This window comes from Rutilus rutilus (assembly GCF_951802725.1).
Source record: "Rutilus rutilus genome assembly, chromosome: 19".
NCBI classification, from domain to species: domain Eukaryota; kingdom Metazoa; phylum Chordata; class Actinopteri; order Cypriniformes; family Leuciscidae; genus Rutilus; species Rutilus rutilus.
In genome coordinates this window covers 4,510,739-4,529,289 of record NC_140232.1, presented here as the reverse complement: position 1 = coordinate 4,529,289, position 18,551 = coordinate 4,510,739, and the positions used below count along the sequence as shown (strand labels likewise).

Here is an 18,551-nt window from a genome sequence, read left to right as displayed (position 1 = left end):
TCGAGCCACAAGGTGAACTCAGGGCATCATGGGTTTTATTTACTGCAATGTCTGGTTTCATCAGTGAGAGCAGGGACGTGCAGAGAGCTTCTCAGGGGCTCAAATATGATATTTATGGCCAAAAAGAAAGATGAAATTCTGAAACTTGTAATGTAAATCAATGAGATCTTTACAACAGACTATTGACATGAAATAAATCAGTCGTCACTCTTTATATTTCCCAATATCTCAGTAAGATATGTAAATGCTTAGTCTTATTCTTCTATTTCTTCAAAATACACGTGTACAATGACCTGAAGGTGGACATTTTTACAATTATGCAAAATTAATTTTTACTTGCTGAAAAAAAAAAGTCAAAACTATCAATCAGACGACAGAAGGCATGTAGTAGATTGTGTTTTTGATAATTTAGAGAACTCAGAAACTCATGTATTAAATATGATTTAGCAGGCTTTATAGGTTTAACAAGATAAAATATTAGAATTATTGCATTATGAAATTAAACTTTTAAAGCGCATGCATGTTAGTAAGGCATTTAGAATGGAAGAAGCCTACAAATGGTCAGAGAAATAAACATTACAATGCAGTATTCAAAGTTAAATACACTGACAGGACAAAGAAAAAAGTCACTGTTTGGATTTAAATAGGCAAATGCTTAAGAGTTTATGATTGGATCATTATTGCAGAGATTATTATGTTTCTAGCATGTTATATGAGTGGCAACAGCTAATTAATGTAGCTTTTCATTTCTTAACCATGTATGAAGACTCTTCATGGCCATTTTCCAGGATGACAATGTCAAGATTCATCCGGCTCAGATTGAGAAAGAATGGCTGTGAGGAGCTTGAAGAATCATTTTCACACATGAATTGGCCTTAAACTCAGTGAGAGTGTTTGGGATGTGCTGGAGGAGACTTTACAGAGTGCTGGAATATCACAACATTCATATCTATCAAGAGGTGCATTCATTGAAAGTTTTACTCAAAGTATGTCACTGTAAATGTGATTTTCCACAAACTGAGGACCGATAAAAGGAAGGTAATTTACATTATAATATGCCATAAATATTGTTTACAAACTTGAAGAGTTCAACAGATATGTCATAAGTCTCATCGCTCTAGCTGATAGCATGATATCAAAACAACATGCAGCAGACAACACACACACACACACACACAAAAAAAACAAGATCAGTATAGAAACATAAATAATACAACTTTATTCTAGCGCTCCAGCAAAACCCCAGTGACCATTTACATGACCACATCCAAACCAACAACTTCCCATTTACAGAGAAAACCACAGTTTCCGGTTTCAAAAGCGTCAGGTTCACTAGTTTATAATCCGATGCAATAACTGAGCTGTCAATATGTGATGAAATATTGCAGATATTTGCAATAACCCAAGTTCATTCAGAGTGTCTTTGGCCAAGAGTATATATACAGTAGGCCTACTGTGTTTTGAACAAAATGCATTTGTCAGAATACATTGAAGAATGTTTGTTTTTATAGACACTAATAATCCATGTTGCTTTTACATCCGTTTCATGATGTGAATTAGCCATTTTAAACTATAAATGCTTTAAGGTTCACCGGTGATCTTCATTCTGTCCTTGAGGCTCTCCGGGTTTAAATAAGTTGCACTGCACCGCTGGCCACCAGAGGCGCTATAATACGGTAACGCATCAGGTGCTGCGAACCTTCATCCAAGTCCACAACGTACTCCCTGAAAGAGACAATAGCAAAGAAATACCGTTCACTTATATTGCTTTATGAACTCAACCAGCTCATTACAATGAAAGAAATGCTGCCCCCTATAGGAGACTATGCAATGTTGATAAGAAAACACAATTTTATCACGAACTAATAGGTTTTCAAAGCCATTTTATTCATTATCATTCAGTTCTGTGTTTGGTTACGAGACAATGGCTCTGTTCCAAAAACGTTTTATCGTTGCACAAAATCCAGTCATTTCAGTCGAAATCCATGCAATTGGGAGTTTCGCTTGACAGAAAGTTTTGCAACGAGTTCAAGTTGGTCGTGCAAATAAAACTGCTGGTTTCTGTGTGATTTCTGTCAGAGCTGAGCTTCATACACTGCTACGCTATGACAATATTGACGATAGATAATAGACCTTTTTTGCCCACAAAATTTCATCAAAATTTCGCAATTTAACCAGACTGTAACCACATTATTGGATTATCAGATTAGTGATCAATGAATATAGGTTTTTTCAATGGATGGATTCCTAAAATTTTATCTTTGCTCCAATTTTACCTTTGTCATTTGGCCAAAATCTCAAATTAAAAGGACAAAGTGCTTCACACAGGCTATTTAAGACAGTATTGGCTTTGACTCGGTGACAAATGCTAGACTAAGACACTCTTACATCAAACATTAGCCTTTATAGACATGTAGTGTCTTGAGTAGAGAAAACACTGTACTTCTTCAAACAAACAGTTCTTTATTTACCCTTGCACTGCAAACAAGCAGAGACAGTCTTCAAAATAGGTGCAGAACTTTCTATCATTCAGATAGAGGTGGGCGGAGTTATGAGGTTTGACTGACAGTTTGAGGAGCCAATGGAGATACGAGGTTTAGTCACAAGCTCTTTGAAACGTTTTATTGGTTAAATATTTGCAAAACCCACAGACAGACGTAAAGGGTGACCAATAGTAATGATTTATGAAAGAAAGAAAGAAAAAGTTTTCAGTCTGATGACATTTGGGTTACACCCTTGTTGCAAACGGAAATGAAACGTCATGGACTCATTTGGCAAGATCACGGTTAACAACCACACAGAATATACCAAACTCATGCAAGACTTGCATAAATACAGAATAAGTATTTCATTTAAGGTCAAAGATTTTGATCTGTAATCTTCCTACAAATATAAACAACTTACATTGCTGCAGAAGTCAGTATGTGCACTCCAGGAGCAATCACAGGGGGATTTTAAAGATGACCTTTTATGCCCTTTTACAAAGTCTCTGATTGTTTTCAGGCTCTACTAGAACAGGTTTTCCTGCTTGAATGTTGATTATTCTCCTCATATTCTCCATTGTTGCGGCTCCTCTCTTCCCAGTCTGTCAGTAACGCTCTGTTTACTTCCTGTCTCCATGAAGCCCCTCCTTCTGAAAAGCACACTGTGCTCTGATTGGTCGGCTGGAGCAGTGTGTTTGTGATTGGTCGAGCGCCTCGAGTGTGTTTGGGAAATGTCCCGCCCCTTACCATAACCGCCAGTTTAACACACTACTAACTAACTCAACCAGGCCCCGCCCCTTTATTGTATCTTGAATCAATTCCGTTGTTTTTTCGAGGAAATAATGAGTTGTCTTAACAGTAACTTCCAAAAGCCCATGAGAAACCAAGGCAGAACACCGTAACACCAGTTACCGCTCTTTGGCTTACGCTCAGATTGGGTTACGGTGATCTGCCTTTGTTTAGCCGCGCGTCAATATGAAGTTACTGTGCCGGTGTTCTAGCAAATAATGCTAACCTATCAGTCCTTCCGGAAAATGTTAAACTTACAGCTTTAGAGAGGGATAATATTGCACTTTGCACACTGTCGGCTAGACGACTTATACTAATTAATTGGAAGCTGGCATCTCCTCCAACCTACCGTCAGTGGGCTTTTGACCTGCTTTTTGCCCTCAAACTTGAAAAGATTAAATTTGGAGTTAGAATGAAAACCTGAACTTTTCTTGAAATCTTGGAGGCCTTTTTTGTAAAGATTATTTTAAGGAGACAAGCTCTGGAGAAAACTTTTTTTTCCTTTTCCCCTCTGGTCTATTTAGTTGTTTATATGTATATGCATATGTTACTGTGATTATATGTTCATTCGTATGCGAGTATTTATTATGCTTGTTTAATTTTTGCTTTTTTCCCTCCATTTAATTATGTAACAATCTGATACTTGTACTGTGCTTGAGATGCTTTTATCAATAATAAAAAAATAATAATAATAATAATAATGCTACCTATCAGATTGTACGGTGTTCTGCCTTTGTTTTACTGTCCATTAAAATGACGGTGTAGCCTGTGTACAGCTGCCATCAGTCCCTCTAACTTCTGATGTCCTCAGAGCTTTGTCCTGCACAAACGCGGTCAGAACATTGAGTATGGCCTGAACCCGCTCCATCGACAAACGTGCGATATCGATCGCGAAGGATTATGCAGAGTTGACAGACAAATGTTACACATGCCGTAGCAGATGAACACAACAAAGAACTAAAGTCCCGCCTCACCCAGCTCGGGTACCGGACCTGGTTGAAACACTCATGCATCTAGCCTTCAGCCCCGCCCTAAACACGGTCGAGCCAACAACGCTGGACTAATATATCTATGGAGGTATTTTGTCATGTCAAATGTATTAATAATGCCATCAGAATGCAACCAAAGCACAGGATAGCAATAAGTAGATGGCTATAAATAATTGTAAATCATACAAAATAAATGCCATGATCACTAGATTTTATACAGGTGTTACTATAGTGATTTTGTTAATGGTGATCAGCAACCAAATATTGATAATGTGGAAATTACTGCCTTTTGCCTGGTCATGACTTCTCACTTTTTGCTGACAATACAAAGGCAGAGTACAGTAACTTTAAAACAGTGGTCAAAAGTCAAGTTTGAGCTCAAGATTTTTTTATGTATATCATTTTCATTGTTAAAACATCTATTTGCCAGATTTCCAGTGTCCTACCTATAATTAATTTGGCGGGACAACTAAAAATCTTTAAAGTCATTTTTCTCAGTTCCACACTCTAGCGAGTTAAAGGAGAACTCCGGTCAATTTTAACATTGAGCTCATTTTTTTGTACATTTGGAGTGCTGTCAATACAGAGAACAACGACAAAAATCGGTGTTGCCCACACCGAGTTATTCTATTTTTAAAATTTGCACCCTATTGACTTCAATGGGGCAAGTAGTAAGCCTGCTTTTTAGCCTCTTAACATCCTTTAAGTGTCATTACAAGTGCACAGAAAATGTGAGTGATTCCTTCCGAGTGAACACGAGTGGATCTGACTGCAGTAGATGTTAGAGATATTAATAAAAATGAAGTTAATTCAGCCAGCGCTCATACCTTTGTTTACATCCTGTTTTCGGTGGAAGTCCACAGTAGTCGATTGTCGAGTTCACGCGCGTGATCATAGGTACTAAACCTATGCGCGTGAACTCGACAATCGATTACTATGGCCTTCCACCGAAAACAGGATGTAAACAAAGGTATGAGCGCTGGCTGAATTAACTTCATTTTTATTAATATCTCTAACATCTACTGCAGTCAGATCCACTCGTGTTCACTCGGAAGGAATCACTCACATTTTCTGTGCACTTGTAATGACACTTAAAGGATGTTAAGAGGCTAAAAAGCAGGCTTACTACTTGCCCCATTGAAGTCAATAGGGTGCAAATTTTAAAAATAGAATAACTCGGTGTAGGCAACACCGATTTTTGTCGTTGTTCTCTGTATTGACAGCACTCCAAATGTACAAAAAAATGAGCTCAATGTTAAAATTGACCGGAGTTCTCCTTTAAGGCGAGACACTACAGGTGAATAGGGTAACATTTTTAACTGGCAGATATCACCATGAACCTTTCCCAGTTGATTACCTACATTAAGATGAGAAAAAAAATGTATTACAAGTTTTCTGTAATTTAATGTTTAAATATGCAAATTAGGCAATATCTCATTAAATATGCGCTAATTTGCATATATTTAAAAAACCGAAATCTGAGTATTGGATAAAGCCAGGTTAAAAATTATTTTTTCATTGTGTTCACATATTAGACGGGGAAAAAATTACAGAGGGATTTATGGATATCTACTTTTGTTATCCTGTAAATCAGAATATACTGTCAATGATTTTTATATAAATCAGGCTAGGAATAATATATTTACAAATCCCTCTGTAAATGTCTTCATAATATAACTAGGTACAAGACTGGAAAGTTTGGTGTATAGAGGTGCTGCTGAAGTGGAGATTTCAGACTTGGAGTATGAGAGAAAAGTCATTTTGAATTGTGATGATTAAGAATGACAACTTTTGTTGAATTTATGAGAAATCTACAGACGCAAACAGACAAAGTGTAGTAAAATAAAGACCTAAATGTGTATTCTGAAAGAAGACATGTTATTGAAGACAAATATCCAAAAATCTCAAAATTGACCAGTAAAAAAACCCGATGTTTTTGCCTGCCGTGTCTCGCCTTAAGGTCTTTTGCCTTTGTAGGGCAGGATAGAGAATAACTCCCTTTTTCATGCTCAAACCACAACATTACACACTAAAGAAAGATGAACATGGAAAATAGCATAATAGGTCGTCATTAATGCTTATTCACTGATCCTTCTGAGAGAAACACTGAGGCTGCTTTTAAATTTAGCCAAAATGAAGCATCTTAAGTTCTTAAAAGCATAATTGTGTTGTCCTTTTTGCAGTAAAAGAGTGTGTAATATACATGATGGTGTTAATACCTCTGCTCATCTGTCTCCGGCTCCACCAGGATATTCTCCTGCTTCTCTTTCACTCTCAGGAACACGAACGAGTCGAGACACGGCTCAGGAACTTCACACACAGACATACAGAAGCACCAATGAATCAATCACTGCCACTGACAAAACATCTGGGTATTACTCCAATACATCACACAGATTACCATTACAGCTTCCGCTATTAACCAACTCCAACAGTGGAGATTACAGAAAGTCGGCGTGTTCCTTTAAAAGTTTGCAGTCGGTACATTTTTTACACATATTTTAAAAAAGACGTCTTTTCTGCTCACCAAGGCTGCATTTATTTGATCAAAATACAGTAAAAACACCAATACTGTGAAATATTACGATTTTAAAAATCACATATATGCTGATTTGCTGCTCAAGAAATATTATTATTATCAGTGTTGAAAACAGTTGATTTTCATTTATTTGAAATGAAAAAAAATTGGTAACAACTTAAAAGTATGTACTTTCACTTTTAATCAATTCAATTTGATTTGTCCTTGCTGAAGATAAATATTAATTACTTGACCCCAAACTTCTGAACAGTATTGCTTATGCTTTTCTGATCGTTTTTTTAATATACATTTTCTTTTTTTTTTTAAAGTTAACTGCGTAAATATGTGCACACCTTCAACATACTCTGGGCTGTTAAACTGACTCGATTTAGATCATCATCATCATCCAGGAGTTATAAAATGTATACATTTTATATAACTGACTTGGTCGAGGAAACTTGATTTTTCACAGTAAAACATAATTCAAATAATTTAATCCAAATTAGGGCTGCTCGATTATGACAAATATCATAATTGTCGATTATTCCCTTGAAATTGTAATTGCAATTATTAACTACGATTATCATAATTTACATTGAATGGTGTTTTGAATAGCTTTATGCCATTGTTTGAAGCGACTGCATGCCATTTTGTTATATCAAAATACAAGCTGAAGACACTCTTCCTGAAAAAAAAAACGTACTTTTTTTTTTCGCTTTTCTATCGCATTAAGCTTCAAATATCAAATATATTTCTTTATTTCAAGAAACCAAAGTAAAAAAAAAACTTGAGATAAGCTGTAGAAAGAAAAAAACACTTCTGTGTTATACGTCACACACATGACCAGCGTCGGCCAATAGTGAGCCTACGTGTGAGGTACAACATAGATGCGCTGCGCTGTTACACTACGTGAACTAACTCGAGGCCCAGAGAGAAGGAAATGAATAGCTGAATAAAGTCGTTATTTTTGTGTTTTTATTGCGCACAAAAAGTATTCTCATCGCTTTATAAACTTAAGATTGAGCCACTGGAGTCACTTGGACTATATTAACGATGTCTTTAATGCATTTTCTGGGCCGGCAAGTTATAATATCTTAGAAGCCTATGGAGGAGTGATCCAGCTCTCAGATTTAATAAAAAATATCTTAATTTGTGTTCCGAAGATGAACGAAGGTCTTACGGGGTTGGAACAACATGAGGGAGAGTAATTACTGACAGAGTTTTCATTTTTGGGTGAACTAACCCTTTAAGCACACAGAATATTGTAAGTGAACTTGTTTTTTGTAATTGCGCCTTTAAACGATACATAATTGCGGCATCCGTAATTGTAATCGCGATTACAAATTGGATTAATTGTGCAGCCCTACTCCAAATGAATGGCAATTACAATATCAAGTGAAGTTATAAAAAAAATTATGATTTCTACCATAATTGTCCAGTATTTTCTGGTTAGTAAAACTCAAAATACAACTGCAAAATACAGTATTAAATTTACATTTTAAAACATGAACTCTTTCCCCACCAGTGTTTTTTAATTAAATAAGAAGTTTCCCAGAAAACGCATGAAGTGTCCGGGTGTAAACGGCCCCCTTGATGAACCCATTTAAAACAGCGAGCGGGATCTCACCGGCCTTCAGCATGTCAATGCTCTGCAGGTTTGGAGGCATGTGTTTCAGAGCCACGGCTTGCAGATAAACCTCGGTGTTGGCCAGATACCTAAACAAACAACACACAACTTCTGTGAATTATAGGACAAACAGACAGTGACCAAAATCACACACAACATGCTGCCCAAAAACAGCCATTATAATCTGTCTTCAAGACCAGTTAAACTCCATCGACAGCTTCTGTTTGTGCTAAACCACAGGTTGATGTGGAAGATCTCGAACTCACTCTTTAGCGAAGGCAAACTCCTCAGGAGAGAGAAACGAAGGATCTCCATCCGCACGGGACTTTTCTTTCTCCAGAACATGAGGGAAAAACTTCTCTATCTGCAGATGAGACAACAATCATAGCAGAATCCAGTCATAAAAACAATACATTTACTGCATATTGTGGAATGTCACAGATTTTGGCAGCTTGGAAATCCAGACCTAAATCTAAAAGATGAATGGTCTGGCGTCGACTAATGAAAATCGGCCAGCTCGAGGGGCGGCACCAAGCATGCAATTGGATAACACTACGACCAATCACAACAAGCCCCATACGCTTAGCTACCAGTGGAGCTAACTGGTCGGGCTGAAACGATTAGTCGACATTGTCGACAATAAAAAATTGTCGACAAATATCTTTGTTGTGGAGTAGTCGTTTGATCTCACGTGACCTAATGTAAGGGCCTGCAATATCGCGATTTGACCTCTACGCCGCTGTAGCGCTAGAGTGTAATGCAGCCGTTACAAATGCTATTGCGGTGGAAGAAAACAGCGCGAATTATGACGGAGTGCAAACGAATCCGAACTAGCAAGGTGTGTGAAAGTTTCACAAAACTTCAAACCAAGAATGCTGTCGTGTGCAATACATACACTTGCTTTTCACGGGAGCACAACATGCATGTTAAAGCACTTAAAGAGGAAACAAGAGGAGCCGGTGAGAGGTGAATGTTCTCCAGCTGGAGCTAACGTTAAATAACTAGCAGCAGTAAATCTCTTTATTAGAGAATGCAATACTACTAATAATAGCAATAATATTAACAGTAATAATATAATTACAGTGATGATTTATTTTTGCATAGAATAAAGCTTGATCGAGCTTAGGAGTCAGGGCTGTTTTTATTATTGTAACACTATTAACGTTAGGTATTACAGTCTTATCACTCGCCTGTATTTTGTTCCATATTCATGAAGACTTACAAAACGAGATGTTATGAAGAATATCATGTCAGTTACTTTTTCATACTGTAAATTAAAAGGTGAATGAGAACGTCTCTGTCAGCTCAATTGTCATGTCAATTTTTATTTTTGCAGATTAAGTTTGTCTGTAATGCAGCTGATAAAGTTTTGTTTATTTTTTTCTATTGAAAGAGAGCAGAATGCTTAGAGAGCATTTGTGTGTGATTTGAGTTGGACAGAAATCGGAAAACTTAAAGACCTGTTTAGTTGGCTCAAAGTTCATTAAAACAACCATTTCAAAAACTGAAGTGATTTTCTTTTTTTTATATTATAGTTAGAATATGTATAACTCAGTGTTTTAACTAATTGAAAAAGCTGAATAATCGGTCCAAACTTACTGATTAGGCGGCGAAATAATCGATGATTAGTCGATTAATCGTTCTAATAATCGTTAGATTAATCGATTATCAAAATAATCGTTTGTTGCAGCCCTACTAACTGGTAGATTAGACTCTTGCCGTATCCGGTCGGCAAAACCGTTCTTGCAAAGGAAGGATTCGAGCGGCGTCTTCTGTTCCTGTTTTAGAGAAAAAGACAAGTCTAACTCGTTCATTGTAGCGGCCAAAGCCGTTTCAAACAAATGGTGTTCATCCATAGCCATCTTGCAATGTTTACTAATGACTTCGACGTCGCAGCGCTGTCGTCATCTCGCCTCTGGCCCGCCTATATCAGATAACCCGATGTGATTGGTGCAGCTCAGATCGAGGGGCATATTTAATGAGCATCATTACTCGACACCAGAGTAACTCGCTGAGCAAATTCAACTTGTGCTCTCATGAGAACTCTGGATTACCAGGGTAGCAAATTTTGAATGAGTGATTCAAAATGTGCTCTGAGAGTTTCACCATTTCTTTGAGAAACACACTGGTCATATCATACACACACACAAACTTTTACGAATGATTATAATTTTTCCATGTTTTAATTTTAAAAGTAAACCTCTGTTGTGCAGCACTTCGTTTGACAAAACATAAAAGGATTTGTTTTCATTTGATTACATTTTAAAAGATTAATTAAACTGTTAATGTTTTATGCCTTCATTTGATTACCAACGTTTATGTCGATCAAATTTTAAACACAAAATGCGTGTTAAAATCTTGTCAATGCGAACATTTTTGTGTCTTTTCATATAAACTTTAAAAACTATATTTCCTTTTGTACCATGTGTCTGTTATGAAGTTTATAAGTTAGAGCTTTAGCACTAGGGTTGACTGAAAATCTGGTCAGTGGGTCCCTCCCACAATCCATTGCGCTTTGAAGGAGGATCCAGTTCAGAACTACAAACACCAGTAAAAAGTGTTTAAAAAACTACAAAACATGGCGGATGTGCGCGACCGAAGGTGAGAGGTTTAGATAAAGGTTTGAGTGACTAATCAAAGTTTAACCTGATAAAAAATATTTATTTAATGTTATCCGTGTTATATTTCATCTGCAACAACAATGTGAACTTTTCTAAAGATCCGTTTGGCCATTAACTTTTAAATGCATCATTATGCATTAATATTATAATGACAATTATATGACTTGATACTATAGTATGTCCCAAAGCTTGTCTACATTTTTTGCTACACACTCAAAAGTATCTACTTTTTCTTCACAAAAAGAGGACATACATTAAGGGCGTAGTATAAGAGAGCGAGCATCGTTCTCAACACTTACTGTTTCTAAAGCAACGAGTGCTTCTAACCGCAGCTACAGTGATGCGATGCCTTTATCTATCAGCGATTGGTTCTCTTTTACATAGAAGGCGGGACTTATTTCACGATATTGCGCGTTATTCTTTCTCTCATTCATAGTGATACGAGTGCACCGTCTGTTTCTATCTAAAGTCTTTGTTTCTGGGCTGGTAACTGAAAGGTTCTTCAAGGCTCAAAGCCTTAAGCTCTTTAACTATCACTTCTGTGAGCTTGAGCAAGACACGTGTCCTCAGGTTACTCCTGAGATATATGTATAATATGTTTGCTGTAAGTCATTTAGAATAATTGCAACAGCTAAACGACTGACTCTGAAGACATTTCCATTACCTTCTGGAGCCTTGAGCGCAGAAAGCTGCTCAGAACGAAGCGGATGCGATCGATCTCCATGCGATGGACACTGGCTTTCACATCACCTTTCCTCACCCTCTGGAGATTTTCCTCCTGCATACACAAATATAAAGGCTACATTTCATGCTATACTTCATCTAAAACTATTTTAAAGGTGCAGTAAGTGATTTCTGAGAAGCACTGTTGATAAGTGAAATTAACTCAAACAAACAAACACGCCCCTTCTTTCATTACTCCGCCCCCAAAATGCACAAACAAACAATGCAAGAGTGAAAGAGCTTCGAGTGCAAGAGCTTCAGTCTCTCCAGCACTGGAAAGCTTTTCTAATATTAACACGGGTCCTAAAGCTCTTGCCTGATCATAACTCTTCTTTTTTCAGTGTTATTCCTCTGAACTTTTCTCTTTTGTAATGTCTCTCAGCCATCTCTCTTTCTAGTCTTTCTTCAGATCTCCCTCTTGGTCACTCTCCTTCCCTATCATGAGTGAACATGCCCCCTACTGCTGATTGGCCCACTCTCCTCCCTCACCATGAGTGAACACGCCCCTTACTGCTGATTGGCTCACTCTCCTCCCTCACCATGAGTGAACACGCCCCTTACTGCTGATTGGCTCACTCTCCTCCCCTATCATGAGTGAACACGCCCCCTACTGCTGATTGGCCCACTCTCCTACCCTCATCATGAGTGAACACGCCCCCTACTGCTGATTGGCTCACTCTCCTCCCCTATCATGAGTGAACACACCCCCTACTGCTGATTGGCTCACGCTCCTCCCCCATGATGAGTGAACACGCCCCCTTACTGCTGATTGGCTCACTCTCCTCCCCCATCATGAGTGAACACGCCCCCTTACTGCTGATTGGCTCACTCTCCTCCCCCATAATGAGTGAACACGCCCCCCTACTGCTGATTGGCTCACTCTCCTCCCTCATCATGAGTGAACACGCCCCCTTACTGCTGATTGGCTCACTCTCACACATATTCCTTCCCCTTTAATCTAAAAGCTTAATGTTAAAAATGTAGTGTGCAAAAAAATCATATAGAAAATAAGTCAATGTTATTTGTCAACTACCTAAATATAACAGAATGTTTCACCAAACACTGAGCACAGATCAATACCATGTGTGAGAGCTGCTCCATCACACACTCCACCAACTCGGACTTGTTCTCCAACAGTTCTGGAGAAAACTTCTCATTCAGCCAAGCCTGAAACACAGGAGAATGATTGACACACATTACAAAACACTATTCCAGATCGCATGCGTCTAATAGAGCTGCACGATTAATCGTTAAAAGATTGCAATTAAAATTGTATTAATTACATTGTTACACCAGTAGATGGCGACATGTGACTGTTAAAAATGTATTCCGTTTTTTTTAAATAATTAATTGTAAATAATTACATATTTTTAAAATAGACTGCAGCTATTAACATTTTGCCAGAACCTCTAGTTATTTATAACATGGCTATTCAGAAAAGTTAGTTTATCCAGAAATATACTCTGCAATAATAAATTAAAATAGCCATAATTTATTTTTCAAATTTCTTATTCCCATAATGTGCAGCACTTTTTAAATAATGTGTTTTATTTTTAAATTTAAGCACACCGAAATTAATCCATGTTTCTCGTGATATTAAAAAACTTCGTGTTTTTAATTCCTAAATTATTAAAATAATTTTTTTAGACAAAAAAAACAACAACTTCTACTTATAAAATCTAGTTTACACAAATATGTGTGAACATTAGAATTTCTTCACTTACATTCTACAGGTTTTTCCTCCACCAAGTGGCCAGCATACATGTGAACTCCTTCAATATTGCTCAAAATAATCCCAGGATGCACCTCATAAAATTTTTGGTCACTAAATAGCCTAACTAATTTCTTTTTGTGTCATTTCGTAAATGTGTTTGATGTGTAGTAGACGTCTCAGTATTTTTTCTTATTATTATTTTCCACTACATATATGTAAATATCTTTATATTTGTATTATTTTATTACAAACTTATATCAATATCTAAACATTCTTAAATCAAGACACATTTACTTATGCTTAAAGGTGCGATTTCTGAGAAACGCTGTTGAAAATCGAGCACCAAAACATACTTGTATACAATCAGCAGGAAGGGGCGTGTCCACAATTGAGGGGGAGGTGCCTGTTCTGCATAGCATGTTCGTGAATTTGGGGGCGGAGCTATCAAGATAGGGGTGTGATCACTGATCTATATCATTCTATATAGATCAGTGGGTGTGATCCTTTTGGGTAGGGGCGTGTTTGTTTTTGTGATTTCAAATATCAACAGCGTTTCTCAGAAATCGCTTACTGCACCTTTAAATATAAAAAAAAATCTTGAAAATAAAAGTTGATTCAAAAGGAAAACAATACTTTTTTTGACTATTAATCTTATTTTAAGCATTAATTTTTCAGTGGTATACAAGACTTAACTGAATCGTTCTGCTTCTGAAGTAAATGTATCTTGATTTAAGAAAGTTGAAATATTTGTACTGTAAAACAAGACAAAAATACAGAGTAAGAACATCATTGTTTTGCAGTGTGAGCTTGCATGAAAGCACATTTCACGGTGTGTGTTATTGTTCGAGCAGGCTTAAAGCTGTCTGACCTCCTCCAGTTTGGTGATGAGCTCTGCTGGGGTCAACACGTCCTCCTGGCTCTCCTCTCCTCCACTGAGATCACTGGCGTCTGACATTGTGACTGTAACACTGTAACAATCCAACAACACGCCTCAATCTAAAGTGCAGGAGTTTCAGCCAGAGCACGTTTAGTTCTGTCGTCAGAGAATCAGCCCGGCTACTAAAACTCTCCGGAAAATCAAACTTCAGTGCAAAAAACTGCGAAATGAAATCCCAAACTTTCAGCTGTTTACATCCTCACGCGCAATCACTCACTGCGGAAATCTTCTGATAGGGAATTTCGCGCCAAAAACCGACAAAATGACGCGGCGATGATGTCACCGCGTCCTCAAGCTGGTTGAAGTGGCGCAAGTCTGCGCATTGCGCACCAAAAATAAAGCTCAAGTGCCTGTCGTTTTGTCAAATGTTTTTTTTTTTTTAGCTCTATATGTTTTATAGTTAACATTATGCCTATATAATTATAGTTCTCAATCGAAGAGATTGAGAAAATTCAGATTTTGTGAAATCAGACTACATTAAGGTGCATTACTACTATAAGAGACTGTTTTCCATTTCTTTGTGACGGTATAGTGATGTTCATATCCTGACATTTTTCTCCAGTGTCACATGCTGGTATATTATACTGGTATTTTATTAGGAAATCTTGCATCAGTCATATTCCACAATTCTGTAATATGGACACTTTATTTGAGTAAACTGCGCATAATTTGTATACTATGTGTATATATGCTCATTGTGAATTTCAGGCCCCTATATTTATGAGTATTTTTTACATTTTATATATTGTTTTATTGGGTAGGCTACTGTCTCCACATGACTGTAGCTTTCAGTCAGTTTTGAGTGCTTTTCGTCGGTTGCTTACGTTATTGTTTTCTAAATAATAATACAAAATAATTTTTTTTAAATGTTTTTTTTCTGAATGAACAAATTTCGAGCATTTCTGATCACATAAAATATTTGTTCCTTTTTCCCAGCACGCTAGTCGTCAGCAGATGTCAGCATTGCGCTTTTATTTGCGTGCCCTTTAAATCAAACGCGCAGCAGCTGTGGCGCATGCGCAGTGTTTCAGTCTGTGAGCGCGCAGCCACAGGTCAATGCCACAATGTGAAGACAGCTGTAACAGCTAAAGCTAAAGACCAAAAACTTCATAAATAATCTCAACTAATCCAATGCAAACACTAGGAATGTCAGGCTTTACATAAGCATTTCCTGATCTCATCAGCTTCTCTAGATAAAAGCACTTTTTTTTGTCTGTGTACTGTAACTGATCATGTCAACACAGCACAATGAAACTGTAGTCTGATCTAGGATCAGTCTTAGACTGAACTCTATTGTGAAAACTATGATAATACAACTTTTTTTTTTTACTTATAACTTTAAAGTGTCAGTTAATATAAAGGGCCTTTATAGACAGAGTTCTTTTTTTTTTAACTTTTTTTATCTAGCGTTTGTTTTTTTGTTTTTTTACTAATGGTCTATCGTGCATTACATAATGTACATACTTTTCATGATTAAAGTGATTATTAATTAAGTTATTAATTAATTTGTGTAATTAGCTAATTTAGCTGTTAATGCTGATGAAAATTGGGTCTAATGCAATTCTCAATGGTAAAAATAAAAATACACTTTTAGAAACTTGAAAAGACTCAGCGGCAGGATATCTAATAAAGTTTTGGGCTTTAAATAAACATAAAAAAATAAAAAAATAAAAACTGTGACGCATGCGCAGTGTTTCAGTCAGTGAGCGTGCATCAGCAGTGGCGCATGCGCAATGCGCATTGTTTCTGTGAGAATGGCGGCCAGACTCCTCTTGAGATCAGCGACCCGTGCTGCTGTTTACAGCCGTCGGCCTGTCCCACCTCAAGCTGTCATCAGGGGACTGGCATCTGGAGGTACTGGTCCATCAATGGCTTTGTTTTGTGTGCGTGTTAGGACGGTTTGCGCTGTAAAATAGAGCTTAGATCGACAGTAAATCGGCCTGTTTGAGCAGTAGCGCGTCACTGTCCCACCGCCTCAAATAAACATTCATTTTCTTTACACACACACGAGCTACAACTTTTTTGGTGTCAAATGGTCGCAACAACTTCTTCGTTATTCCCTATTCAGAGTTTTCAGTGAATTCCTATTAACGTCTAATCCTGTTAATCGCTGTCATCCTATTTAGTCTCAGTCGCCCTTGCAGGAAATAGATTAAGTTAGTTTGTTGCATAATAACAATAATGGCAGGGGAAAATATATGTGTGTTTGTGTGTATATATATATTATGTATGTATGTATGTATGTATGTGTGTGTGTGTGTGTGTGTGTGTGTGTGTGTGTACGTATATAGTCTTTATGTGGCTGAAATGGGCTTCTAATAGTACCTTAAGTAGCCAAATGAAATGCAGAAAACTAACTAACTGTATGAGGAGCATCGCTACACCTTGCAGTCGCTGTCTGTAATATTAATAGTATGTGATCTTGTGTTGTTCAGGCATCCCCACAGATGATGAGCAGGCCACCGGTCTGGAGAAGATCGTGTTGAAAGCTTCCAAGGAAGGAATGGCAAGTATCTCGTATTGTGTTTAGTGGTAAAATAAAGAGGCCTGTATGAGTTCAGAAGAATCAATGCTGCTCTTCTCCACCAGGATCCATACAACATTTTAAAACCAAAGGAGTACGCAGGCTCCAAACAAGACCCTCATATCGTCCCCTCCATAACCAACAAGAGGATAGTTGGCTGTGTTTGTAAGTGATATTATAATATTGATTTCATTTTTCTAGTCAAGTTCATCTCTCACTAATCAGTATTGAAACGTCTTCAAGTATCATTAATGAACAATGCCAGTGCTGACTTTAAGACCCCTCCAAATAAAGATCATTGCTAGATAGTCTCGTCATTCATTATGTTTCCATCCAAAGTTGCGAATTTAACTTTTGCGCCTCAAAATTGGAATATTGCATAAAACATTTGTGAATAAAAGGGCTTTTCTGTCCCATGTGTACAAGAGAACAAATATCATCACTTCCTGGAAACTCCAGTTTCAGATCCACCAAACCAACATTTGAGATGCTGTGATGCCATTGGTCCGCTGGTTTAGTCCAGTTATCCAATCACAGCCTCATCAAAGTCATCTGAGTTCTTTGATGCACATTGAGGGCTTTAGTCAGTAAATGTGTTTCCATCGCACGTCGTCTTATCAAATAAAAAACATATCCGCCTTAATTGAGTGCATCGTTTTTTTTTATGCACTTTTTTTTTAAACTTCAATGCATTTTTTATTTTTTTCATGTGCATCTTGGTGTTTTTATCCAGTTTTCTTTTTTACAAAATGCAATATGTGCATTAAACATTGCATAAATGTGCATAAAAATAGGTGGATGGAAAGTGTATAGCTATTGTCAATTATGTGTATATTATTAGCATGAGCCATCATGATGATCTTCGGACAAGCTTTAATAGGCCTATCTGATTTATTTATTTTTTCCTTTCCATTTGAAGGTGAAGAAGACAACACTGCAGTGGTTTGGTTTTGGTTGCATGAGGGTGAAGCCCAGCGCTGCCCCTCCTGTGGCGCTCACTACAAACTCGTCCCACACGAGTTACCCCACTGAAACATGCACTACACAGTACACACTCCCATACTCAAACACTGTAGATGTGACTTACGCACAATCTCCTTCGCTCTTCTTAAGAATAGAATTGCACTTTTTATAGGGACCTAGTTCTTTTTCATTGGTTGATTCACATGAGCAGATTTAACATCAAGAAAACGGGCTTTCTGCAAATGTGAAACGTACAATTCTGCATTGTTTTCCTATTTGCATTGTATTATGAGAAAGTTTACGTACCCTATTGTTCGCTGTGGCTCAGCTACTTCCAAATTTTCCTCAAAAACACAATGCATTACCTGTTCTGTTACATGAATGAGCTGTTACTTAAAACCGGCGACTAAAACGCAAGTTTGCACATTTCTGCGAGGGTGATAATGTCTACAGATGTCTTTGCTTTTCAATGTGTAGACAAAGAAATTACATTCCCTACTGTGTGGGACTCAAACTACATTCCATCTACTTTTACAGTCTTACATGAATTTTCTCCCGTGTTTATACGTCTAAAATAAAATGTGGTGTTTCAACACGTGTAATGTGTCTTCTCTTTGCATCTCATTGCTAGAATCTTTTCATTGACATCACAGGAAAGACTTG

General features: G+C 37.4%; 2 protein-coding genes across 2 annotated transcripts; one reads left to right on the top strand and one right to left on the bottom strand.

The window, feature by feature from the left end:
- Positions 1-1,196: 1,196 nt before the first annotated feature.
- Positions 1,197-14,650, bottom strand: gins4 (GINS complex subunit 4 (Sld5 homolog)). Its single transcript, XM_084390116.1, has 7 exons — positions 14,333-14,650; positions 12,831-12,917; positions 11,692-11,805; positions 8,673-8,770; positions 8,407-8,495; positions 6,481-6,571; positions 1,197-1,725 (listed from the first exon to the last, which is right to left on the bottom strand). Exons 1-7 carry the CDS (start codon positions 14,417-14,419, stop codon positions 1,629-1,631), a joined length of 663 nt encoding a protein of 220 aa, XP_084246242.1. The 5' UTR covers positions 14,420-14,650; the 3' UTR covers positions 1,197-1,628.
- Positions 14,651-16,056: 1,406 nt separating this feature from the next.
- Positions 16,057-18,481, top strand: cox5bb (cytochrome c oxidase subunit 5Bb). The gene is made up of 4 exons (XM_084389149.1): positions 16,057-16,255; positions 16,837-16,907; positions 16,991-17,090; positions 17,845-18,481. Exons 1-4 carry the CDS (start codon positions 16,135-16,137, stop codon positions 17,955-17,957), a joined length of 405 nt encoding a protein of 134 aa, XP_084245275.1. The 5' UTR covers positions 16,057-16,134; the 3' UTR covers positions 17,958-18,481.
- The last annotated feature ends 70 nt before the right edge of the window (positions 18,482-18,551 follow it).

What these genes read in the sequence shown, in the direction of transcription:
- gins4 (XM_084390116.1), bottom strand. Translation starts at nt 14,419, where the DNA reads ATGTCAGACGCCAGTGATCTCAGTGGAGGAGAGGAGAGCCAGGAGGAC. An exon ending in GAGTTTGCCTTCGCTAAAGA is followed by an intron (nt 8,496 to 8,672) that starts GTGAGTTCGAGA and finishes TTGTTTGTTTAG; the next exon opens with GTATCTGGCCAACACCGAGG. An exon ending in CCGGAGACAGATGAGCAGAG is followed by an intron (nt 1,726 to 6,480) that starts GTATTAACACCA and finishes TGTCTCTTTCAG; the next exon opens with GGAGTACGTTGTGGACTTGG.
- cox5bb (XM_084389149.1), top strand. Translation starts at nt 16,135, where the DNA reads ATGCGCATTGTTTCTGTGAGAATGGCGGCCAGACTCCTCTTGAGATCA. An exon ending in CAGGGGACTGGCATCTGGAG is followed by an intron (nt 16,256 to 16,836) that starts GTACTGGTCCAT and finishes TGTGTTGTTCAG; the next exon opens with GCATCCCCACAGATGATGAG. An exon ending in GAGGATAGTTGGCTGTGTTT is followed by an intron (nt 17,091 to 17,844) that starts GTAAGTGATATT and finishes TTCCATTTGAAG; the next exon opens with GTGAAGAAGACAACACTGCA.